This window comes from Hipposideros armiger, unplaced genomic scaffold (assembly GCF_001890085.2).
Source record: "Hipposideros armiger isolate ML-2016 unplaced genomic scaffold, ASM189008v1 scaffold_282, whole genome shotgun sequence".
Classification (NCBI taxonomy): Eukaryota; Metazoa; Chordata; class Mammalia; order Chiroptera; family Hipposideridae; genus Hipposideros; species Hipposideros armiger.
The window spans coordinates 1,029,400-1,055,257 of NW_017731632.1; the positions used below are offsets into that span (position 1 = coordinate 1,029,400).

The window sequence follows — 25,858 nt, forward strand, 5'->3', positions numbered from 1 at the left end:
CAGACAAGTTGCTGTCCTTTTTGTTCTTCAGTCTAGTTGTGGAGGACGTTGCTTCACTGGCCCAAGTTGGCACCATCATTGTGCTCTTCCCAGGCAAGGCAGATCAGTCGCTGGCTTCTGGACTGGCCGCTCACGGCAGCTGCTGGCTGCTCATGCTGGCTGCTGACTACACATGGTAGCCCATGGCAACCCACTGCAGCAGGGGCTGCAGCCTATGCCGTTGCTGGCAACTCACGGCAGCCCAGCTCCAGGTTGAGCTGTTGTTCAGCATTGTAGCTGTAGAGGGCAGTGTCACTGGCCTTCATATGTGGGATCTGAACCGGGGCCCTCTGGCGTCCCAAGGCAGCTCTTAACCAACGTGCCACTCGGCCGGCCCTCTTGGTAGGTTTTGTAATTCTAGAAATTTGTCCATTTTATCTAGGATATCTAATTTGTTGGTGTATAATTGTTCATAGTATTCTCTTACAATCCTTTTTTATTTCTGTAGAATTGATAGTAATGTCTTCACTTTCACTTCCGATTTTAGTAATTTGAGTCTCTTTTTTTCTTAGTTTATTTAGCTAATGATTTGCCAATTTTGTTGATCTTTTTGAAGAACCACCATTTGTTTTAATTGATTTTCTCTACTGTTTTTCTATATTCTATTTGTTTATCTCGGCTATAATCTTTATTATTTCCTTACTTCTGCTATCTTTGGGTTTAGTCTGTTCTTTTTCTAGTTCCTTAAGTTGTGAAGTTAGGTTGTTGATTCCAGATCTTTCTCGTTTTTTTAACGTAAGTGTTTATAACTATAAATTTCCCTCTTAGCACTGCTTTCACTGCATCTCATAAGTTTTGGTATGTTGTGTTTTCATTTTCATTCACCTCTAAGTAATTTCTAAATTCTCTTTTGATTTCTTCTTTCATCCTTTTGTTATTTAAAAGCATGTTGTTTAATTACCACATGAATTTTCCAGTTTTCCTTTTGTTATTGATTTATAACTTCACCCTGTTGTGATTAGAGAAGATACTTTTTATAATATCTATGTTTTTAAAAATCTCTTGGGACTTAATTTATAGCCTAACATATGGTCTATCCTGGAAAATGTTTCACATGCACTTGAGAAGATGTGTATGCTGCTGTTATTGAGTGAAGGGTTTTGTATGTGTCTGTTAGGCCTGGTTCATTGATCACCATTTAATCTTCTATTTCCTTACTTAAATTTAAATGGATTAAACTCTATAACCAAAAGACAGATTGGCAGAATGGATAAAAACACATTATGTGTTTACTTATATCCTGTTTGGTTTTTCTATACATTATTGTGAATAGGGTATTCAAATCTCCAACTATTATTGTATAACTGCCTACTTTTTCAATTCTGTTAGTTTTTCTTCATGTATTTTGATGGTCTGTCATTAAGTGTGTAAATATTTATAATTGTTATATCATCTTGTTATATCAAATATATGTCATTCTTTTTATCTTTTGTAACCATTTTTTATTGAAAGTCTATTTTGTCTGATATTAATATAACCACCTTGCTCTGTTTTGGTTGGTTACTGTTTGCATGCAATATCTTTTTACACCCTTTCACTTTTAACCTGTTTGTGTCTTTGGATTTAAAGTGAGTCTCCTATAGACAGCATGTAGTTGGAGCATGTGTTTTTATCCATTCTGCTAATCTGTCTTTTGATTGTAGAGTTTAATCCACTTAAATAATTACTAATAAGGAGAGACATATCTGTCATTGTGCTATTCGTTTTCTATATGCTTTAGAGCTTTTTTGTTTCTCATTTCCTGCATTACTGTCTCTTTCTTTTGTATTTATATTGATTTTTTTGTAGTGAAATGTTTAAATTCTTTTCTCATTTCCTTTGTGTATAGCTATAGCTGTTTTCTTTGTGGTTACCATGGGGATGACATTTAACATCGTAATGTTATAACACTGTAATTTGAATTTATATCAGCTTAACTTCAATAACATACAAAACCCCTGCTCCTTCACACCTCTGTCCCCACCCCTTTAAGTTTTTATCACAAAATCACACCTATACATTTTGTGCCCAAAACATAAACTAATCATTTTTAAATGCATTAGTCTCTTAAATTATGTACAAATAGGATTGGAGTTACAAACTAAAGTTATAGAAATGCTAACTTTTACACTCATAAGTTTTCTTTTTTAAATTATGTAGAAAACAAAAAGTGCAGTTACAAACAATTGTTACAATAATACTAGCTCTTATAATTCCCCATGTGTTTATCTTTATGGAGATCTATATTTCTTCATACAGCTTTGAGTTACTGTTTTGTGTCCTTTCATTTCAACCTACAGGACTCCCTTGAGCATTTCTTCTGGGCATTGGCCACATTTCCCTCAGCTTTTGTTTATCTGGGAATGTCTTAATTTCTCTCACTTTTGAAGGACAGTTTTACCAGATAAGTATTCTTGGTTAACAGCTTCCTTTTTCTTTTAGCACTTTGAATATATCTGTCCACTGTATTCGGCCTCTGAAGTTTTGTTTTTTAAACTTCATTGGGGAACAATGTGTTTTATCCGGGACCTATCAGCTCCCAAGTCAGGTTGTTGTCCTTCAATCTTTGTTGTTGAGGGTGCAGCTGAGCTCCAAGTCCAGTTGCCATTTTCAATCTAGTTGCAGGGGCGCAGCCCACCATCCCATGCGGGAATCGAACTAGCAACCTTGTTGTTCAGACCATGCACTCTAACCAACTGAGCTATCCGGCTGCTCACTGGCAGCTCAGCTAAATGGTTGTCTTCAATCTAGTTGTGGAGGGTGCAGCTCACTGGCCCATGTGGGAATTGAACCAGCAACCCTGTTGCTCAGAACATGCACTCTAACCAACTGAGCTACCAGGCTGCCCCAAGGCCTCTAAAGTGTTTGATGAGAAATCTGCTTATAATCTTATTGAGGAGCCCTTGTATATAATGACACTTCCCTCTTACTACTTTCAAGATTCTCTCTTTGTCTTTGTTTTTTTTAAATTTGATTATAATGTGTCTTAGTGTTGATCTCTTTGAGTTCATCGTACTTGAAGTTTGTTGAGCTTCTTGGATGTTTATATTCATATCTTTCAACAGATTTGAGAAGTTTTCAGCCATTATGCCTTCAAATATTCTTGCTGCCCCTTTCTCTCTTCTCCTTCTGGGGTTCCCACAGTGCATACGTTGGTTCCACTTGATGGTGTCCCACATATCCCTTAGTCTCTCTTTATTTTTCTTCAATAGTTTTTTTCTGTTCCTCAGCTTCAGTAATTTCCATTGTTCTCCCTTAGAGGTCACTGATTCTCTTTCTTCTGCCTGCCCAAACCCTTCAAATCTCTCTAAGGAATACTTTATTTCAGTTATTGTACTTTTCATTCTAGAATTTCATTTTGGTTTCCTTTTATGTATTCTGTCTCTTTATTGATATTTCCATTTTGGTCTCACATCATTTTCTTGATTTTTCTCCCCATGTTCCTTTAGCTCTTTGAGCATCTTTAAGATGGTTGTTGTAAAGTCTTCGTCTAGTAGGTCTTCCATCAGGTCTTTTTCAGGGACAGTTTCTGTTCATTTTTTTTCCTTTGAATAGTCCATAGTTTCCTGTTTCTTTGTGTTTTTTGTTGAACACTTGACATTTGAATCTAATGATGTCATATCTCTGGAAATCAGATTCTTCTTTTCCCCCAGGGTTTGCTCTTTTTGTATTAGTTTTAGTATTTTGGGGTTTTTTTGCTTACTGTAGATGGTCTCCGTGTCAAGGACCACATAAAATGTAAACTTAAGGACCTCTCAGGTCTTTTCTGAGATGTTCTCTGGCAGACGCTTCTATTTTTCTTGTATGTGCAGTTGTTTTTCAATGTCTTTGTCTTTAATATCTGGCTCCTTCCTGAAAGGAGAAAAAGTGAAAAATGAGTGGGGTTGAAAAAGGACACTGGTTCTTTAAATCCCCTGGCAGTCCCTTCAGCTGGAAGAGGTGGAGCTTGCAACAAGGGGGGAGGGGCAACAACAGTGGTTCCCTACCTGTTTATCTGCACCTGTTATTAGAAGCAGCAATCACCCATCAGCTACAGAGCCCTGGTATTTGGAGGACGAGGCCCTCTTTGCCCACCTGGGCTCCTGCAAGCGGCATGGAGGCTGCTCCAGGAACCGTGCACAGCTGCCTGCCCCGTGGCTGGGGGGTGGGGGGTGCTGTTTGGCTGAAACTGACCAAATTTAATTGCAATTTACCAGCCAGCTCTTCCCCTGGAAGTTGCAAGCCTTCAGTAGACTCCAGAGTTCCAAAAGAATTACCCCAGATGGATTCTGCCCCTGTGATTGCTGTCCAGGTGGGGAAACAGATTCTCACATCTCAGGTGCTGCCTGCTCTTTCATATTCCTAGTACCACCTTGGTGTAAATCTTAAGTGTACAGCTTGATGTATCTTAACATATGTACACATCCATGTAACCTACACCCAGAATAAGACGTAGAATATTTCCCACACCCAGAAGGCTCATTCCTGTTCCCTCCCAGTCAGTACTCCCAGAGATGGCCATTAATCTGACCCTGTCCCCAGTGAGTTTGAGCTTCCTGTAAATGGACTCACACAGCACGGGCTCTTTGGCTCTGGCTCCTTTTGTGCACATTCTGTCTGTGGGATTCACCCATTTGGTTGAGTGTAGCAGACGTGCATTCCGATAAAATGAATGTACCGTAAGTTCTCTACATCCTCTACCACTGGTGGGCACTGTGATCGTGATCGTAGCAGTGGTGAATACTTATTTGCATAACCTGTGCTGGGTGTGAGTGCTCCTGTCTCTTGGTTTCATAACCAGACATGGAATTGCTGGGTCACAGCGTGTGTTAATGTTTCTCTGTAGTAGGTACTTCCATATGCCTCTTTGAATTGGTTTTAATATTTTCCAGTCCCGTTTGCTGCTTCTTCACAACACAGTACTCACTGTCACATAGTTCTGAGTAGTGTGACGAAATCTCTCGCTGTCCCACCTGGGACATGAATCCTCCCTGTGTCCAGCATGCCCACGCTGCAGACCTGCCTGGTAGTCACTTAGTAGCCGCCTCCCTTATCAGATCGACTGTCGCAATGTCACAGTGCTTGTGTTCAAGTCACCCTTATTTTACTTGATCTGGCCCAAAACCACAAGAGTAGGGATGCTGGCAATTCAGATGTGCCAGAGAGAAGCCATAAGGTGCTTCACTTAAGTGGAAAGGTGAGTACAGTACAACATATCGAGAGAGGGAGGGAGGGAGGGAGAGGGAGAGGGAGGGAGGCAGGTCATGTTCACATAACTTTTATTATAGTATATTGTTGTAATTGTTCTACTTTATTACTAGTTATTGTTATTAATGTCTTACGGTGCTTAATTTATAACTTGAACTTTATCATAGGTCTGTATGTATAGGAAAAAACAGCATCGAGTGTATACAGGGTTCAGTACTCTCCGATGTTTTAGGCATTTACTGGGGGTCTGGGAACTTATCCCCTGGTACAAGGTGGGATGACTGTAGTATCTTTGTCATAAGTCAGGTCACTGTGTGTATGTGTGTGTGGGTCTCTTCTGGACTCTGCTCTGTTGCTTTGGTTTATTTGTCTATCCTTGCGCGGGTGCTTCCTGGCGTAGTTACGTAGCTGTCTGATCTGACTCGCTGTGCAATGCTATGTCTTCCATCTTTGTTATTCTAGGTTCTTTGCATTTCCACGTAAAATTCTGTGACCTACTTTTTACAACTGCTGGATTTTTATTGTGTTTTTAATGCTATGACAAAGGCCGAATATACAGACCAGAGAACTCCTGTTGATAAGAAAAAGCCAGTTAATACAGTGTTTTATCTGGGCTAAATATTTGGAAAAAAACCCAGTGGAAGATGTCCAAACCTCTGCCCCCGGGCCCTAGCTGAGCTGCCCCAGACTGCTGAGCCACAGAAATGTGGACAACACAAGGCTGGTGTTTTGGGAGGTTGCTGTGTGGCAGTGGGGACCGATACAGCTGCCTCTCGCTCATGCTGGAGCACGTTCTGTCCCTGATTCGCAGCTTCATGCGGGCCCTGGAGCCCAGCTGGGCTTTGGCCTCCCCTATACCCACTGCTTTGTACTTCTCATCTGTTTCTGCTCTGAAGAGATGCTCATGTTTGGTTTTGTTGGAAACTGCCTTTTGGTTTTCTCTATTTATACTTATTGGTTACTGCTGTGCGCTTAAACAGAAGGAATGCAGTGATGTCTGAGTTTACTGTGCCGTTTCAACTGGAGCTCATGTTCTTTCAATCCTGTGAGAGAAGTGGTTACTGAAGTTCTGTTTCTTAAGGTAGACTTATCCCCGAAGGGATTCATTATCTGTCTTTTAGTGCTTTGTTCCTTGTTTTCCTTTTTAGCACTTGTTTCTTTAACTACAGAGTTTTGGCATACTTTAACTGAGCAGTTGTTTCTGGGCTCTTCTTTTTGCCCAGATACTACTTTTTTGTATTATATTTGTCCTGCTCCGAGTTTCTCTGGCCCCTATTTTTAAACTTGTTGCAGAATTTCAGGTTAAAGGCAGTTCTTATCTGATAAAGAACAGAACGCAGACGCTATTTCACCAGAGTTGGTTCATTCAGATTCTGCTCTCTCTAATCTTTTATAATTATTCTTTTTAAGTCTTGACCTTCCAGGTGTGGACTAGATTTATTGGGGGTATCACTTCATAAGTTATATGTCTAACCACTGTGCTGTATGCCTGAAATTAATATAATATTGAATGTCAACTATAATTGAAAAATAAAAAAAATAATAAAGCCTGGCCTTCTTCTTTCCTTCTGACCAGAATGGTGTGGGGTGAGGGCATATAAATCCAGCTCCTCCTGCTACCCTGTCTTTATCGCTGTCGCATAAGGTGTGCTTGGTTCTTCACCTGGGCCACCCATGCCTCACACTCCTCAGCCCGGCTGTGGCCCGGCTGGGCTGGTGTCATTCAGAGCACTGTCCCTTGTTCCCCTTGTAACTGCTGCCTGTTGGAGGGAAGGCCCTACATCATTCTCAGTGTGGCCACCGTGCAGTGTGGTCCTAACTCGTCTGCCTGGGATACATGGGACATTTACAGTGTGATGCTAGATATCCTGTCTAGTCATATATTGCTAGAGCATTCATTCTTTCCCTCCCTCATTTTGGTGAATTATTTACTATTTTTACTTGTTTCAGCTTGCTTCCTTAGGTTTGGGGGAGCATGAGCCTATGAGCCTAGATATTCTACCATAAGTCAAAATATGCATTTTTTTTAATGTCCATTTTGGTAAATTATAGGTTACTTTTTATTCTTATAAGAGCTTTTGTTGGCAATTGTTTGATGAACAAGTAAAATCATCTTAAATTGTGATAATTGTTGGTGGATTGTGTTGATCACATTTGCAGTCTCGTCTCAAGGAGCTGGAGAAGGAAGCCCATTTTGCTGCCGGAGAGCGGTTTCTTATCACGAGCAGCAGTCAGCTTCGAGAGGTAAAGCGAAGTTTGGTTTCTTTTATACAATACACTTCTTACTCAGGGGCTAACAGGAGATGTATTCTGAATTTACAAATATTCTGTGTTGATTATCTGAACAGTACGTAAGTCTCACACTGAAATTCGTTACTTCGAATCCTGTAAGGCCATGAGAAGCACTGACTCAGAATTGAATTTTGTAACATGCCATCTGTGTGTCTTCCCGGCTGGTTGCTTTAACCCGTTGTTGCAATGTCCAGTCTCTGTCACCTCCGGGTTCCTCATCGTGTGTAATTCTTCTGTTGAAGATCATTTTTGGCAAACTGAAGCTGCACCTGCTGAGCCCGAGGGCAACTCTTCCCACAGTGGGGCCGCGGAGATGCCTGTCCACGTCCGAAGCTGTGGTAAGGTTTCCAAATGGTCCCCTTTCTTTATTTCTTATTTTCTTTTATTTATTTATTTATTTTTAAAGTTGCACAAATGGAGTTTATTAGAAGTAAAAATACATTTCAAAGAAGCAGAAGTGGGCCCGAGCAGTAAAGAATGGCTCAAGGGCCATTATTAGAAAAGAAAGTACACTCCAAAGAGTTTGGGGCTGAGCAAAGGAAGCGCAAAAGGCCTGGTCCCCTTTCTTTAAAACATTAGCATGTCCACGCCACGTGTAAGTCGACGGTCCCCTTTCTTTAAAACATTAGCATGTCCACGCCACGTGTAAGTCGACGCTCAGACCCACTGGGCCTCCTGTGGCCAGACATGCTGGCCGCACCCACCAGGAACAGCTCCCTCTGATCGCGCTCCCACCCGAGGCTGCCCTCGTAGTTATGAACCAAGGAGGAGGCAGTCAGTAGTCCCCAGAAGCTACCAACTGACTTAGTGTCCAACTAAGAACAATTTGGTGGAATTTCGCTCTGAAAACCAAATTCTGGATAACCCAGTCACAACCGCTCTGTTTCGTGCCCACAAGAGACTGGAGATTGGAAGGTCATCAGCCTTCTCTCCCCGTATTTATTTTAGAACATTCCAGCTCCCCTTCTCCTGAGAGGAGTGCATGTCTAAAAAGACAGGGAGACCCTCCCCACAGATTCTGCAAAGCTGACTTCTGATTGTCAGCTTAAGGGTTGCTTTCAGAAATACGCCCTCTGGTCAGACAGACGACCATAAGGCCCCAGTCTCAACCCGTTTCTTCACCTCGATTTGTTTTCTGCACACAACTTGCCATTACCTCAGGTTACCTCAGTGACTCGCTTGCTGACTCCACGAGGGTGTAGGTTGCACAGATCTGTCACTCATCTGACTCGTTCACTGCATCCCAGAACCAGACGCCTAGAGCTGGCACCTGGTGGGCTGAACGGATGTCTGTTGTTTGTTCACGGAGCACAGGACAGCAGGAGCAGGACCCAGCAGAGGAGACTCTGCTGTGGATCTCAGCACACTCCTGGCCAATGCGGGCAGTGTGCCTGAGGTGGCGGCGTGGTGGTACCTGGGAAAGTGCACCTGAGCCGGGGTCTCAGGCTGATTTGTTCTCTGTCCTGCACAGCTGGTGGTGTTGGCCTCCCCTTGGCTGCTCCTTAGCGCTTTGAGACAGCCCACCTGTAAGAAAGGAAAACCAACAGTCTCCCGGTGTTGACTGCTTTCTCGTCAACAGAATTAACAGTGACCTTGATCTTTTTTCACAAGCACATGATTGGCATAAATCACGTTAGCCTTGCTCTCTTATTTAACTCAACAAGTCCAGCTATTCTGTGCATGTAAAGAAGATGAGCTTTTACTGGGCAACACAAGCGCATGGTTCTAAATTCAGAACAAAGACTCCGTCTCGTCACTTCCCTTCATCCTCGCTGCTCCCTTTCCCATGGGGACGGGTGTAGACTTCAGGTGAAACGGGGAGCCAGGAGCAGTTCAAATAAGGGTGCACCTACAATCTTAGATATGGTTTTATGACTTTATTTTTAGAGCACTTTTAGAGTCACTGCAAAATTGAGTGGAAGGCACAGAGAAGTTTCATCTACCCTGTCTCCCATGCACACATGCAGCCTCCCCAACTGTCGACACCCCCACCAGATGGTACCTTTGTTACAGCCCAGGAACCTGCATTGACACATCGTCACCCCTGAGTCCATACCTTGCATCAGGGGTCACTCGGTGGTGGGATTTCTGTGGGTTTGGACACGTGTAATGACACGTACCCACCATTACGGTGTCACACAGAGTGGTGTCACTGCCCTACACACCCTGTGCTTCACCTGTTCACCCTCCATCCCCGACCCCCGGCAACCAATCACTGATCTGTCACTGTCTCCACAGTGTTGCCTTTTCCAGAGTGTCACGTAGTTGGAATCACATAGTATGTAGCCTTTTCAGATTGGCTTCTGTCACTTAGTGACATGCATTTAAGCTTCCTCCATGTCTTTTCTTGGCTTGACAGCTCATTTCTTTTAGCTCTGAAAATACTCCATTGTCTGGATGGACCACAGTTATTTATCCATCACCTACTGGAGGAGGACGTCTTGGTTCCTTCCAAGGCTTGGCGATTCTGAACAGGGCTGATGTAAACAGCTGTGCACAGGGTTTTGTGTGGACGTGGGGCTTCAGCTCCTTTGTGTAAACACCAAGGAGCCCGATTGCTGGATTGAAGGATAGCGTGTGTTGAGTTTTGTAAGAAGCCACCAAACTGCCTTCCCGAGCGGCTGTGCCATCTGCACTCCCAGCAGCGTGAGCGAGGGCTCCTGCCGCTCCACGTCCTCGCCAGCGTGAGTTGGTGTCTGCGTCCTGGATTCTGGCCATTCTGACAGGTGTGTGGTATGTCCTGTAGCTGGTTGAGCGTGCAGGAGGCACACTAACGGACTGTCACTGTGTGTGGGGACCGATGTCTCAGTAGCCCAAGTGATGGCAGTGAAGATGGGGCAAAGCAGATGGATTTTCAGAGCATTTTTGGAACATAAGGGAACTTCTGTGAGTATGAACAAAAGTCAGGGATGTGGGTGATTCCTGGTTCATGAGTTCTGCACCTGAACAGATAGAGATGGCCCCCACTCGGGGGGAAACTGGGAGACCAGCTGTTTAGTGGGTGGGGCGAGTCAGGGTTCCATCTTGGACGTGTCAACAGAAGTGTTCATGAGACATGGACACAGAGATGTCGCACAAGCCGTGGGTCTGTGAGAAGTCTTGTGCTGGAGATTCACACCTGGAGGTGGTCTGCCAGGTTTTATTAAAGTCGCCTGGGGTGGCGGTCCTCTACCCTGGCCAGAGCTTTGGAAAAAACTCACGCCTAGGCCCACCACTGGGCTGGGCCGCCAGTCTCCGGCATGTTTGTGAAGCTCCCAGATGATTCTAATATGCAGCCAGCGCTGATAACACAGAACTGAACTCAGAAACTGCCATTTAGAAGCCAGAAAGAGGGGTGGTACCAATGAGAGGCTGCAGAGTGGCCACCGAGAGAGAAGGGCCTTGTCAGGAGCCAGTATAGGGAGTGTTTGGTGAAGCCGTGGGCAGCAGGCAGCTGGGACACTTTGCCCCTAATTGTGAACCAAGTCTGGTGGGCTCCAGCCAGAGCTTTCCTGAGATCAAACACTTAGTTCTTTTCAAGTGTTCTCAGGCAGCTCCATTTGAGATAGACAGGGAGACTGTGGTCAGAAAGTTATTTTGTGAGTAAGGTATCAGGATAAGGAGCGTTGGTTATCTTAAGCAATTTTCTTGGCTCGGTATTTTCATGTACTTTCATCCCCCTGGGAATAGCTTTTTGTAAGAAAAACGGCTGTTCTGGTTGTATGAGTCAGGGTTCCCCCCCGGGCAGTGCCTGCTCTGAGGACACCAGTGTTGGCACACCTGTTTGTTTCTTGGCTGGCCAAAACTCTGTGTCCTCAGGCTTTATTCAAACAGAGAATGATACAATTCTGTGTTTTAAACTATTACATTAAAATTATGCCATCAGTTCTCCTCCAAATTGATTCATAGGTTCAGAATGATCCTGATTAGAACCCTAGCAAGAGTTTTTTTGTAGAAATTGGCAAGCTGATTCCCTAATTTATATGGCAATGCAAAAAACTGAGAAGAACCGAGAGAATTTGGGGAAATAAAGCACTACTGGAGGACTTAGTCTACTGGATATCAAGACTAATCATGAAGCAATAGAAATTACTGGGGATTAATTAGCCAGTTCAATGTAGTATCGATTCAAGGATCAACGAACAGACCAAGGGACCAGGAGCGAGAATCCACAAGCAGCCCCCATACGTGTGTATGAAACATAGGACCCCCTGAGAGGGCTGGCACCGCAAAGCAACAAGTGGGTGGGCTGGTTTCGGAAATGACAAGGGCCAGCGCGTCTTGACCCTCCTTTACGCCATACACAGAAATAAATTCCAAGTGAATTGTATACCTACATATAAAAGGCAAACCAATGGAGACCGTAGAAGATACCATAAGAGAATACCTTTAAGACCTTGAGTTAGGGAACTTTCTTAGGACCCAAAATGCACCAACCACAAAGAATGAGATTGGTACAATGGACAACAGTAAAATTAAAAATCTCTGTTTATGAAAAGACACCATTAAATAAGTAAAAAGCAAGCCACAGAGGGGCAAAAGATATTTGCAGCAACTATAACTGACTAAAGAAAACCCTGTCCAGACTAATGAATTCCTACAAATCAAGAAGAAAAAGACAGTTTTTTAAATGGGCAAAAGACATGAACGGGGGTTAATGAAGGAAGAGATGCAGTTAGTCAACAAATATTTGAATGCTGTCCAACTTTACCAGTCACTGGGCAAATACACATTGAAACTACCATGAGGTATCACATTGCTTTACCAGAATGGCTAAAATGGAGGCCTACGATGGTGTGGAGCACCTGGGCTTCCGTGTGCTGCCCTCAGGGTACATGGCGCACTCACTTGGGAGGACTGGCTGGTATTGTCCGTGCCGCCGGTGACCCAGCTACCTCACTCCCCTGTGTGTCCGTGCTCACTAATGGGGACACATGTTAACCAAAATCTGTGTGCTGGAACGTTCACGGCAGCACTCTCCAGAATAGCCCTTATGTGGAAACAAACCACGTAGCCATCGATGGTGGGATGGGTAAATAGTCCTGCGTTCAAACAACTGAACACAGCGTCCAAGTAAATGAAATACTGCTTCTCACAACATGAACAAACCTTAAAACCATCATGTGGAACAAAAGAAGCCACACAAGGAGTGCCTGCCCTGTCCAACTGATGCAAAGTTCACACCCTGGGAAAAGCCGCCTCCACGGTGGAGGTCAAGGTGGTGAGAGGGTCAGGGACCTGCAGGGGGCCTGGAATGTTCCCTCTGGGTGAAGTACCCAAGTGTGTTCATTGTGTGATAATTTAATAAACAGTGTTCTCATGATCTTGTACTTTGCTGCAAAAATTGACTTTTTGAAGTCAATTTTAAAATCTGTAATCATGTCCCAGTGTCCCCCCCGCCCAACTCTTGTGCTCAGATAGCTGTGATTCAAGTGCTGGATGTCCCTAAACTATCAAGTAACACGTTTTAGGCTTTTCCCAGTTTACTCTCCCACCTGGCATTTTACATGCCCTGGACTTGGATTTCACTAATCTAAACCTCAAGAGGAATCTTATTTCTAAGCTCACGTGAAGTGCTTTTTAGGTCCTATGAGGACAACAATGATTCTGTAAGGGATGAAGCTGAAGACACTTGATAAAAAAAATATGCTCAAGGTAGATCGTTTTCTTATTAGGACTTTATCCAGATGAAAGTAAGTGTTTGAAATGTTAAAGTGAAATGAAGGAATTATATTGGTGATATTTATTCTCATTTTTTATAATAGTTAAATGCTCTGGAAGACCTTCATCCATTACCCAAGATAATTTTGGAATACAGGCAGGTAAGCTGATTTTTTTGTAAGTTGGGTATGGAGGGGAAGCACGTGGCCACGGCTCTGTTACCGGAAATCCGTAGTCACCGAAGCAGCCCGACATAGTTCCAATGGGAGCACAGCCGGTTCACACTGACCTTGTGTTAGCCCTGCGTGCCTGTACCCGACGTGATTCCACTCACATCTGCATCAGCCCTGCTCCGCATGTCATCGGAGGAGGACTAATGAAATTCTGAAGGGAGTGCCTGGTATGTGTCCCTGTGTGATTTCAGTGTGACGTGGGCGTCCCCCATACCAAGTTCAGAAGCCCTTCATAAGAGCCCCTCTTTGCAGCTGTGCTTGCCACCCTGCGTTAACGTTTGCTGGTAGACTGGCACATCCCCTTTCCCCTGCTAGCAACTCACGTTCTCTCTGTCCACGGGCCTGCCGTGTGCATCTTCTGCCATCGCTCGTGCCATCGGCCTCTTACTTCCTGAACCTGTGTCCTGCTGCCTTTTCCAGGGCTGGGCAGCTGTTAGCATAATGGTAGCAACTGACCTTGTTCCTTAAAGTAACAAAAGGATTGAAAGGGCTAAAGGGGGACCACAGGTGACATTGGGGGACGGGTATCCAGAGTGCTCCATTTCTCTTTGCAATTTTCTGTAAAAGGATTATTCCAGAATAAAAAATTAATTTAAAAAGGGGTAGGGTGACACTTTGTGGGTCATTGGTATTTAGTTTTGGGTACCACATGAGGCCACTTCAGGGCCTTCTGAAGTCATCTGAGATGACATCAGTGGTACATGCCTGGCTCCCTATGAAACATGGTTTTGATGCTCGTTCCTATTTAAATACTTAAACGAAGAAAATGATTACTTTTGTCTTTGTAATTTAGCTTCACAAGATCAAGTCGACCTTTGTAGATGGACTACTTGCTTGCATGAAAAAGGTAACTGAAGCTAAAAGCTGTTCGGAGTATGGTTCACACATGAGTTCAGACAGATGTAGAAATTCTTTATATTCTAGTTAATGATGAAATAATCTGGTATTCTTGAAACTACGAACCATGATTTTGCTCTAACTCGGGCCTCTTTAGAGAAGGCGCCTTTACCTCAGGACCTGGTGTCTGAGGAAGTTCTGACCTTGTGCCCTCACGTCGTCACTGCGTCTTTTTGCTGCAGCCTCTTGAGGGGGATCTCGTTCAGTTCCTACAAGAGGGAGGAGGAGCGGGCAGTTAGGCCCCCTGACTTGTCTGAGGCCCCACAGCCCCTGTCTGGGATGCACAGCCCACCTCGAGTCCATGCTGAGCCCCCATCGGACCCCTGTCCCCATGCATAGGATTTTAAAGTGACATAAAGACCCACACATCCCATGCAGTGTCTTGTGGGTTAGGGGAGAATCTACACCCCCCTCCTCATCACACATCTGTTGTGACGCCCACGGATGCCGGGGCTCGTGAGTTTGGGGACTGTGGAGGAGAGCAGTGAGCGCTGTGTCTGTGGGTAAAGAGACTGAGGGTCCGGCCGGTTCCTGAGCTCACAGCGCTGCCAGAGCTTCAGCTGCTTCTCTTGAACTGACACAGGACTGCATCTCCTCCACCTGGAATCAGACTGGAACTGTGACCGGAAGGCTTTCCGCCCAGCATCCGGTAAGTGAACTCTCCTCGTTAACCCCGGTGTCCACGCCTCACGGTGGAAGTTTTGCCTACACGTGTGTTTGCCTGCGTGCTTCCCATTTCTAAGAGGGGAGCCTGTGCTGATAGATTCTGGTCTTCTCTGCCTATTCATTCAGCTGCTACTTAGTTAGCACCTACTCTGTTTTGGGAACATAGTGGGGGGACAAGATACATGGTCTGAACTGTCATGAAGTGTCGAGTTAGGAGTTCTCGCCATCCAGGGAGTCTTGTACTCCCGTGCTAAGGGCACGAGGGCACCCCATTCCCGCACCCGTCTTCATTTCAGATTTGTGCTGGACAGGTGGCTTCTGAGTCCCAGAAATGTACTGAAATGTCTGAAGCTCTGATGGCCACCTCCATCTTGTTCTTGTTCAACTGATGAGAAAAGCTATCAATGCCCTGGAACTTAGGTGCAGCTTTAATAGCACTTAAAGCAATTAACTTTTTTAATATTAGTTTCAGGTGTATAAAATAACATAATAATTAGACATTTACACACCTCACAAAGTGATAACCCCCCAAGTCTACTACCCCCTGACACTGTACATAGCTATTACAATACCACTGACTGTATTCCCTATGCTGTACTTTACATCCCGTGACCATATATACTCATATTTAGTTATAGTTGACATAGTTTCACGTGTACAGTGCAGTGGTTAGGCATTTATATAACCTATAAAGTGACTCCCCAATAAGTCTAGTACTCATCTGGCACCCTACATAGTCTTTACAGCATTATTGATTATATTCCCCACACTGTATTTCATATCCCTGTAACTATTTCGTGACTAACAATTTGTACTTTCTAATCCCTTCACCTTTCTCCCCATTCCCCCTCCCCCCCGTCAGGCAACCATCAGTTTGTTCTCTGTATTGCTGAGTCTATTTTTGTTTTGTTTGTTCATTTATTCAGTTCTGTAGATTCCACACATAAGTGAGATCATATGGTATTTGTCTTTCTCAGTCTGACTTATTTCACTGAGCATAATACCCTCTAGGTCCATGCATGTTGTTGCAAATGGTAAGAGTTCATTCTTTTTTATGGCAGGGTAATAGTCCATTGTATAGATGTATCATATCTTCTTTATCCAATAATCTACCGATGGGCATTTCAGTTGTTTCAATATCTTGACTATTGTGAATAGGGCTGCAGTAAACATAGGGGTGCATGTATTTTTTCAAATTAGTGTTTTGGGTTTCTTTTGATAAATACCCAGGAGTGGAATTGTTGGGTCCTAAGGTAGTTCTATTTTTAATTTTTTGAGGAACCTCCATAATGTTTTCTATAGTGGCTGCACCAGTTTGCAGTCCCATCAACAGTGCACGAAGGTTCCCTTTTCTCCACATCCTCACCATCACTTGTTGTTCGTTGATTTATTGATGATAGCCATTCTGACAGGACTGAGGTGATATCTCATTGTGGTTTTTATTTGCATTTCTTTGGTGATAAGTCATGTTGAGCATCTTTTCATGTGCCTGTTGGCCATCTGTATATTCTCTTTAGAGAAATATCTATTCAGGTCCTCTGCCCATTTGCTAATTGGACTGTTTGTTTTTATGGTGTTGAGTTGTATGTTATAAATTTTGGACATTAACCCCTTATCAAATGTATCATTGGCAAATATCTTCCCTCATTCAGTAGGATGTCTTTTTGTTTTGTTGATGGTTTCCTTTGCTGTGAAAAAACTTTTTAGTTTGATGTAGTCCCATTTGCTTATTTTTCTCTTTTGTTTCCCTTGCCTGAGGAGATATATCAGTGAGATAATACTAAGAGCAATGTCAGAGAGATTAATGCCTATGTTTTCTTCTAGGAGTTTTATGGTTCCGGATCTTAGATCTAGGTCTTTAATCCACTTTGAATTTATTCTGTATGTGGCGTAAGAAGGTGGTCCAGTTTCATTCTTTTGCATGTGTCTGTCCAGTTTTCCCAGCACCATTTATTGAGTAGACTGTCTTGTAATGTAAATTCTTGCTTCCTTTGTCATAGACTAAATGACCATATAGGTGTGGGTTTATTTCTGGGCTTTCTATTCTATTCCATTGATCTATGTGTCTGTTTTTATGTCAATACCATGCTGTTTTGATTACTATAGCCTTGTAGTATAATTTGATATCAGGTAGCGTGATACCTCCGGCTTTGTTCTTATTTCTCAGGATTGCCATGGCTATTCAGGGTCTTCTGTGGTTCTGTGTAAATTTTAGGATTATTTGTTCTATTGTAGTTCTGTGAAAAATGCCTTGGTATTTTTATAGGGATTGCATTGAAGCTGTATATTGTTAAAGCAATTAACTTTTTAAATGACTTTGTATTTTTGAATTAAAGATTACTTATTACTAACTTCTCATTACTAGAATTCCTTAAGAATGGAAGAGATGTAAAAAAAACCAACCAAACAAACAAACAAACAAAAAACACCTAATAAAAGTCATGTTATTCCACCTTGCAGAATTAACAGTGGTTAAAATTTTGGTGTCTACTGAACTCGGCACCTTGAGCTGAGCTGCTGCCCGGATGGCTCAGTGGATAGAGCTATGTGCTTTTAACAACAAGGCTGCCGGGTTCGACTCTCGCATGGGATGGTGGCCACGCTTGCCCACAACTAAGATTGAACTCTGCCACGAGCCCCCATGGGAAGCCAGATGGCGACTAGTGCTGTCCACAACCAAGATTGAAGAACAACAACTTGGTTGGTCCCCTTCAATTCCCCAACACTGTTCCCCTCCCCCAGTTCCCCAATAAAATCTTAAAAAAAAAAAAATTTTGGTGTCTATCCTTCCAGGATTTCTGCAAGCACTTGTATGTATAAAATAATACTTTTCTACAAAAATAAAAGTACACTTTTATGCTCTTTAATTTTGTTTAAGATGTCTTGATATTATACATCAATATTGATCTGAATCTAATTTAGGTTGAAATATTTTAATTATTTAAGTATATGAATTATTTAAATATTTACTATATAATATATACATATTGTAGACAAAAAAGGGGCCACGTGTTAAACTTGACAAGCTCAGGAGACTGAAAATAACCACAGAGGATGGTGTGAACATAAAAATTCCTCACTAAGGTGGGCCATGGCCAGAACTCACATCTCTTGAGCTTCCTCATTAAATTAATCTGTGCCTTTTCAGTGGGGCTGTTCTTTGTCTTTTTATACCTAAGATAACATCTTTAATCCTTCTCCCTGCTCCCCCGCCAGAGCTGTAAACTGCAAAATTCCTCATTATCATGCTTGTCTCCCGATTACCATCTCTATGTACTGTAAATAACTAACTGTTAGCTATCCTGCACCCACCTGTGTGGGAGGAGTACCTGTGTCTCCAATGTACTTTTATCCAATCCCAAAGATTTCCCCGCTTTGCTTTCTACCACCTCCTTAATATATCACCAATGGATTTCATGTAACCTTCCTCCTTTGGTTTTATGTGTAAAATAAACTGCAAACTGCCATTTTGCGGAGCATTTTCTCAATCCATTGAGATTTCGCTTCCCAGCAATTATCAACAGTTTGGCTCAAATAAACTCATAAGTTTTCTCTTAGGTTGGATATTTTTCATCATCAATATGAATGTGTGTTCATGGCAAAGAAATTCAGGTAATATGAAATTTTATAGAATGGAAAGCCAAAGCCCTCTTTCCCTTCCCTTTGTAATCTGTCTATCCCCCTCTCTGTTCATAGCTCCGACTGCATCCTACCAGGTCCTCACCTGGGCCTTCACGTGTGCTGTATACCTGCCAAACAGCACACGTGACTGTACCAGAGAGAGAGGCGGGGACTGGGCAAGCCTGCGCTGACTGGGCACAAGCTGTGGCTTTTCTGGGCAGGACGCCTTCTGTAGGACTCTCGACTCAGCAGCTGTCTCTCCGGCCTCCATCCTGTGCTGGGAGGGCCTTGTTTGGGACATCCTGCTTCAGAGAACTCTGCCGCGGTCTTGATCCAGGGGCTAGCACGAGATAGCACGAGTGCTGGCCCTTACACTTCCTCGTGGCTCATTTCTCAGCCTCCTGCGCCCGTAGCGCCCTTTCTCTTGGTTGAAGCTGCTTCTCATCAGGGCATTCTATGGGAGAACTCACTTCTGATGGAGGCCGTGCTTTTCCCCGTAGGGGGTTCTAAGTTCCTATTTTCTATTCTGTTTCCAGATTAATCTCTCATTCTGCTTTCTTCTCTTCCAAACATTTATGATGTCTCTGGTGTGTGGGTAGCATTCTCCCAGGTTTTCAGTGATGCTCAAGTTTTACTTATTTTTTGGTTATTTCCGTTGAATTTGGGGAAAGAGGTGATGCAAACATAATGTGCACATTGGATGCCCCGTTAACGGACAGTCTGCATCATCGATTTAACAGCTGCCTTGTGCAGTACCTGCTGTTTCTAGTTTTCTGTTTCACACCGAGATGCCATATTTGGGGTACATTTTCCTGATGATTTCCATAGCAGAAATTCCTAGAGATGGGATTTTTGAGTCAAAGTATATGTGTATTTTTAAAGCTTTACATCGCTAGATTTTCCTCCAAAAAATTATTTTACATTCCCAGCCAAACAACGCGTGAAATGCTTGCTTCCCTACATCCTTGCCAATAAAAGGAGTCTCCCTTTCAGTTACTATTTCCTGGCTTGATTTTTAAATTCCTACTCGTTTAAAAATTAAGTGAGTTTGACTATATGAAACAGTTATTCTTCTATGAATTATCATGTCATTTGCCCATGTCTCTGGAGGATTTAATTTTTTCCTATAGGTAGAGAAAAGCTCTTTATATAATAAAGATTAACCCTTTGTAAAATGTTGAATTATTTTTCTCCATTTTTCTTTTGCCCTTTAGTTTTTTAAATATTATACACATTCTGTTTGCCATACTTAAAATGGCTTTTTTATTATAAAAATAATGTATGATAATTCTAAAGAATTCATATAGCTAAAAATACAAAAAAAAAAAAAAAAACTAAGTAAAAGTCGCCTCAAACTCCACAGCCCTGCGATACTCATCGTTACCATTTTGGTGACCTCACTCTACTTGATCTTATGCACGCGCACGCGCACATGTTTACATGAATGGGATTACATCACATGTACTCTTTTTATTGTAGATACTCCCTCACCACACAGATATCAGCCCCCTGCCCTCAACCCAGGGCCCATGGCAGCCTATGCCAGCACCCATATTTTCTCTAGACTTATAATAAAATCCTCTACAGACCATGATGTATCCATACAAATGTGCACAGAGACATGGAATGACTTTGTCGTTACTTATTTTACAGGATTAGAATCTTATTTTTCTGCCTCTTGCTTTTTTCTGTCAGCAGCCCCTCGTAGGAGCCGTGCAGGTCATCTGACAATCCCGTTCCACTCTCGTGGGTGTGTCTCCTGCCCTTCCTCCAGCCGTGGCTCCTCCGGCTGCCACAAGCATCAGCCCAGGCCGTGCCCTCTCCCAGCAGCTCTGCACTGAGCCTCACACACGTGCGTCCTGTGTGTCTGTCAGTGCTTGTGTTTTGTGGGAGAGATGCTCAGGTGTGGAATCACTAGGTCAGGGCATTTTATGTTTTTGTTTTGAATAGCTGTGCTTAGATAGGCTATCAGCTCCTGGCACTGCCATGTCAAGGGGGCTGTCCCTCTGCTGAAGTCCCTTATTGTTTCTGCCTTACTGTCATCTGAGAGTGGCCTTCCTCGGCTCCAAGATTAGTTGGAGAGTCACCTGTTTTCTCATAGAACTTGTGTGCCTTCATCTTTTCCGCATGTAATACCTGAATCCAGCTGTCCGTAGATACTGTGTAGGTTACATGATGGTGCCGTAAGAAGCTAGAGCTTGAATTACATTTTTTTGTTGAAAGCACACAAAATATACCTGATTACTATTTTTAAAAATCAGATTATAACATCGTTTCCAGAAAGCCAGTTTCACACACACGCAAGCATCCCAAGAGAAAGTTATTGTTACCAGTTGACTGCTGAAGCTCTTACCATCCACTTTTGTGTTCTGCTTGATGCTTATTTCTAATAAGAGGAAAATGTAAAATGTTTTTGTCTTTGGTTGGCTAGCATCTTTCCCATATTTTGACATTTTAATGAAGGCTTAACAGGTTATGGTTTATTTAATAACTGGGATTGAAAATAGTTGATTCAATGGATTCAAGTTGTCTCAGTAATAGAGGTAATAAGCATATTGGAGTAATTTTTTTTCAGAAGCACCATATTTTTTTTATTAGTTTCAGGTGTACAAAACAATGTAATCGTTAGCATATTTTTATAATAGCTGTTTTAAAGTCTTTGTCAAATAATTCCAACATCTGTATCAGCTTGTCTTTGGTGTCTTTTGATTGTTTTCCATGTGGTTTGTGATTTTCCTGCTGCTTCATGTTTCCAGTAATCTTGGGCTGTATCCTAGACATTTTGAATATTGGGTTATGATAGTCTGGGTCATGTTTAGGAATCCTATTAAAATATTCCTTTTTTTGTTTCAGTAGGCAGTCAACTTGGTTAGTTCGGGCTACAAGTATGATCCATGAGCTGTGGCTCCAATGTTCAGTTTTCAAAGCCTTTCTTGGCTAATTCAAATATTCCCAGGTGATGGCCACCCAGTGGGCAGTCTGGGAACTGAGCCGTGGTCTGTCGGTTCAGTTCTCAAATCTGCTGTGCCGTTTAGGGTGATATCCACACATGTGCAGCTTGAAGCTGCACCCGGTAGACTACAAACAGCTCCGTGACATCGTCTTCCCAAGCCCCTACCTCTCCGTCGTATCCATAGCTAATGTCTAGTTCTTTGGCACTCGCTTAATTTTCTCTTCTAGCCAGAAATCTGAAGCTTCTTTCAGTATTCCTATTCTGCACACTTCATGCCACTGGCCCCATATCTGGGACCATGTGGCAGAAGGACCCAGATGAGAAATGACTGAACTGCTTCCTCAGTCACCTGCTGGTATTCGTTTATTGCGTCTTCAAATTGCTGCCCTATGTATCCTGTCCTGTTTTTACAGTGGCATTCAGTAGATAGCACTTACAGCATCTTACCAGGACTACAAAACTCAACTTCATGTTTTAACAATTGTATTGAGGTATAATTGACATACAATAAACCTCACATATCACAGGCAATTTAATAAGTTTGATGTATGTGCATGACGATGAACTGTCATCACCCCAAAGTGCCCTTATACCTTTGGTAATCTCTCCCTCCCCCACCCTGATCTTCACTGTGTCCTCAGGCAGCCACTGACTTGCTTTTTGTCACTACAGATTAGTTTGCATTTTCTGGAAATTTATAGAAGTGGAATCACAGAGGATGTAGTCTTTTGGGTCAGGTTTCTTTTACTGAGCATTATTTTGAGATTCAGCCATGTTGTTCTGTATTTCAGTAGTTCGTTCCTTTTTATTGCTGACTAGTACTCCATTGAATCTATGTAACACAATTTGTTTATAAATTTGCCTGTTCATCTACATTTGAGTTGTTTCCAATTTGGGGATAGTATCCAGTGTGGGTTATTATTGCACATAGTCCTTCTGTGGACATACAGTTTCAGTTCACTTGGTAAATGCCACAGAGTAAGACAGACGGGTCAAGTGGTAAGTGTATGTTTCACTTTTTAAGAAACTGCCATGGGGTGGCCAGTTAGCTCAGGTGGTTAGAGCACAGGCTCATAACACCAAGGTTGCTGGTTCGATCCCCACTTGGGCCACTGAGCTGTGTCCTCCACAACTAGATTGAAACAACTACCTGACTTGGAGCTGATGGGTCCTGAAAAAACACACTGTTCCCCAATTAAAAAAGAAAAAGAAACTGCCAAACTGTTTTCCAAAGTGGCTGCACCATTTGCCATCCCCATCGGCAGTGTGTCCGAGTTCCACTCCCTCCACATCCCCGCCGACAACGGTGTGGCCAGCCTTTTTTTTTTTTTTTTTAAAGATTTTTTTTTATTGGGGAATTGGGGGGATAGGAACAGTGCTGGGGAATTGGGGGAAGGGGAACAGACAAGTTGCTGTCGTTTTGTTCTTCAATCTAGTTGTGGAGAACGTCGCTTCACTGGCCCAAGTTGGCACCATCATCGCGCTCTTCTCTGGCGAGGCAGATCAGTCGCTGGCTTCTGGACGACCGCTCACTGCGGCTGCTGGCCGCTCACGCTGGCTGCTGGCTACACACGGTAGCCCATGACAACCCACTGCCACAGGGGCTGCAGCCTATGCCGTCGCCGGCGACTCACAGCAGCCCAGCTCCAGGTTGAGCTGTTGTTCAGCATCTTAGCTGTAGAGGGCAGTGTCACTGGCGCTCATATGTGGGATCCGAACCGGGGCCCTCTGGCATCCCAAACGAGTTCTTAACCATCGCGCCACTCGGCCGGCCCCCCAGCCTTTAATTTTAGCCATTCTCATAGAGACGGTTTTCATTGCATTGCCTGATGTTGAGCATCTTGCTCTGTGCTTACCTGCCCTCCATTTTTCTTGTGCAGTGAAGCATCTAGTCAAATCTGAACTTTTTAGGGATAGTATGTCTTCTTATCATTGGATTTGGAGAGTTCTCTATATTTTCTAGATACAAGTCCTTTCTCAGATAGCTACTTCGAAATTTTTTCTTCCAGTCTGTGGTATGTCTTTTCATTCTTTTGACACCATCTTTTGAAGAGCAGAAGTTTTAAATTTTGACAAATTCTGATTCATCAATGTGTTCTTACAGGTATATGGATCGTGCTTTTGGTGTTACATCTCAGAAATCTTTGCTTAAACCAAGATCACAAAGATTTTATCCTGTTTCTTCTAGAAGTTTTATAGTTTCTGGCTTTACACTTAGACTTATGATCCATTTTGAATTGATTTTTGTAGATGGTGTGAAGCAAATGTCTAAATTCACCTTCTTGTAAGTGGATATCCAGTTACCTGAGTACCATTTGTTGAAAAGAACATCCTTTCCCCCCATTTAATTGCTTCAGCACCTTTGTCAAAAAAGGAATTCACCGTAAGTGTAAGGGTTTACTTCTGTATTCTCAGTCTGTCCAGTTGATCTAAATATCTACCATACCGATAATATCACGTCTTGATTATTGTAGCTTTCTGGTAAGTTTTTAAATTGGGGTGTGTAACTCCTCCAACATTGTTCTTTTTTTTTTTTTTTCAAATTAAGGGATGTGTTTGCCATTCTGTGATGCATTTAGAGAAGTGTTTAAATACACAAGTAATAAGGGTGATTATGAAAATGAGTTGTACAAGCATGATACTTTGTAAAGAGTGTATTAACAGGAAGTGGATGTGATAGCTCTTCTGTAATGCATTCACAGAAGTGATTGTAAATGCTTGTAGTTGTTTGTAAGTGTGGTACCTCTGTGCTACAAAGAGAAAAGTGTGTTTTTATTGAAATATAATTGACATACACCATATTAGTTTCAGGTGTACAACATAATAATTTGATATATGCATATATTGGAAAATGATCACCACAGTAAGTCTAGTTAACATCCATCATCACATAGTTACAATTTTTTTTATTGGGGAACAGCTGTGGTCATTGGTTACACATTGCTTTTATGCTACAGTGGCATAGTTGACTCTTTTTAGGGAGGGTGTAGTTCACAGTGGCCCATGAGGGGATCAAACTGGCAACCTTGGTGTTATCAGCACCACGCTCTAACCATCTGAGCTAACTGGTCACCCTCCAATTTTTTTTTTCTTATGATAGGATCTTTTAAGATCTACTCTCTTGCCAACTTTTAAATATACAAACAATATTATTAACTGTAGTCACCATTCCTTTCATTACATCTCTAGGACTTATTTATTTTATTTTTACCAGGAGTGTGTAACTCCTCTAACACTGTTCTTTTTTAAAAAATAATTTGGTTTTATGGGTCCTTTGTGTTTCCAGATTAATTTTATAATCAGCTTGTCAGTTTTCTTCAAAAAAGTCTGCTGAGTTTTGCATTGGGATTGCACTGAACTTAGAACCCTATTTACAGAGATTGACATCTTAACAATATTTAGTCTTCCATCTCTTGAAAAGCATTTAGCTCTTCATTTATTTGGGTCTTATTTAATTTCTCTGAGCAAGGTTTTATAGTTTTCAGAGTAAAGGTCTTTTTGAATATTTTGTCAGATTTATCTCTAAGTATTTCACATTTTTGATACTATTGTAAATTGCGTTGTTTCAATTCCCAGCTGTTCATTGCTAGTATATAGATATACAATTGATTTTTATATTTTGATTTTGCATTCTACAACCTTAGTTCTAGTAACTTTCTTTGCAGATTCCATCTGGTTTTCTATATAGATGATCATGTCATGTGTAAAGTTTATTTCTTCTTTTCCAATATGGATTCCTTTTATTTCTTTGTCTTGCTGGATTATACCTATCAGAGCCCTCTGTGCCATGTTGAATAGAAGTGGTGAGAGCAGACATCTCTTCTTGTTCCAAATCTTAGGGAAAGCACTCAGTTTCATTGGTAAAAAATGCTGTTAGTTGTAGGTTTTACCATAAGTACCTTTAACCAGCTTGAGGAAGTTCGCTTAAATAATAGCTCACTGAGGGCCGGCCAAGGGGCACATTGGTTGAGATGGCTTGTGACACCAGCTCTGAGCAGCAGGGCCCCAGTTCAGAACCCACATGGGCCAGTGATGCTGCGCCCTCAACAGCTAAGATGGTGAACAACAGCTCGACCTGGAGCTGGGCTGCCGGGAGTTGCCGGCAACAGCGTAGGCTGCAGTGAGGCTGCAGTGGGCTGCCGTAAAGCTACCGTGAGTGGCTGGCAGCTGGCATGAGCAGCCGGCATGAGCTGCCAAGAGCTGCCGTGAACAGCTGTCCAGAAGCCAGCAACTGATTTGCCTCACCGGGAATAGCCCGATGATCACAATACCAACATGGGCCAGTGAAGCAGCGTCCTCCACAACTAGACTGAAGAACAAAAGGACAGCAACTTGTCTGTTCCCCTCCCCC

General features: G+C 42.7%; 1 protein-coding gene across 1 annotated transcript in view; it reads left to right on the top strand.

Moving 5' to 3' along the window:
- HAUS3 (HAUS augmin like complex subunit 3) overlaps window positions 1-25,858 on the top strand; it is a 134,838-nt gene that overhangs the window by 53,951 nt on the left and 55,029 nt on the right. The window contains exons 12-16 of the mRNA XM_019658086.1: window positions 7,366-7,449; window positions 7,740-7,835; window positions 13,242-13,298; window positions 14,164-14,217; window positions 14,851-14,916. Coding sequence (XP_019513631.1) covers window positions 7,366-7,449; window positions 7,740-7,835; window positions 13,242-13,298; window positions 14,164-14,217; window positions 14,851-14,916 — 357 coding nt within the window. The remainder of the gene's footprint in view (window positions 1-7,365; window positions 7,450-7,739; window positions 7,836-13,241; window positions 13,299-14,163; window positions 14,218-14,850; window positions 14,917-25,858) is intronic.